We start from the raw sequence: 667 nt of genomic DNA on the forward strand, positions 1-667 counted from the left end.
CACTACGGGGGCCCTGCGGCAGGCGGGAGGTTTGGCTGCTGCTGCTTGTGCTGCTGCTGCTGCCTTTCCAGCAGCAGCAGCAGCAGGAGCTGCTGCTGCTGTTGCTGCTGTAGCTGCAGGAGCTGAAGCTGCCACGGCGGGCACTGAAGAACCGGCGTCACCTCCTCGCGTATCTGCTGCTGCTGCTGCTGCTGCTGCTGCTGCTGACGATGCTTTTACTGCGGGGGCTGCTTTCGGTGTTGCTGCTGCTGTCTTTGCTGCTGCTGCAGGCGCTGCTGCTCCTGTGTGGGCTCCCGCCTTCTTTCTTGCTGCTGCTGTCGCTGCACTGCCTGCTGCTGCTGCTGCTGCTGCTGCTGCTGCAGGCTTGGCCGCCACTGCCGCGCTAGTCTTCACACTCCGGCAAGCGCCGGTCTGTCTGCCGCTGCTGCTGCTGCTACTACTGCTGCTGCTGCTGCTGGGAGCAGCAGCAGCAGCAGCAGCAGCAGAGGCCCTGGGGCCCCTGCCGGCCTTCTTGAGGGCCTTCAGCTGCAGCCGCCGCACATGGTGGAATTGTGCTTCTGAAAGAAAAGGAAGAATTGCTGCATAGCCAATGAAGGGGTTTGCTGCTGCAGCAGGCCTCCCGGGGAGCCCCAGGGGCTTGGGTCCTGCAGCAGCAGCAGCAGCAGCA

At 64.2% G+C, this 667-nt stretch overlaps 1 protein-coding gene across 1 annotated transcript in view; it reads right to left on the reverse strand.

The window, feature by feature from the left end:
• The window catches only part of ETH_00040725 (dense granular protein GRA10, putative), a gene marked incomplete at both ends in the record, with an annotated part of 1467 nt that extends 823 nt beyond the window's left edge, over window positions 1–644 (reverse strand). The window contains one exon of the mRNA XM_013374899.1: window positions 1–644. Coding sequence (XP_013230353.1) covers window positions 1–644 — 644 coding nt within the window.
• Window positions 645–667: the final 23 nt, after the last annotated feature.

This window comes from Eimeria tenella, genomic scaffold (assembly GCF_000499545.2).
Source record: "Eimeria tenella Houghton genomic scaffold, Eth_scaff2362, whole genome shotgun sequence".
Classification (NCBI taxonomy): domain Eukaryota; phylum Apicomplexa; class Conoidasida; order Eucoccidiorida; family Eimeriidae; genus Eimeria; species Eimeria tenella.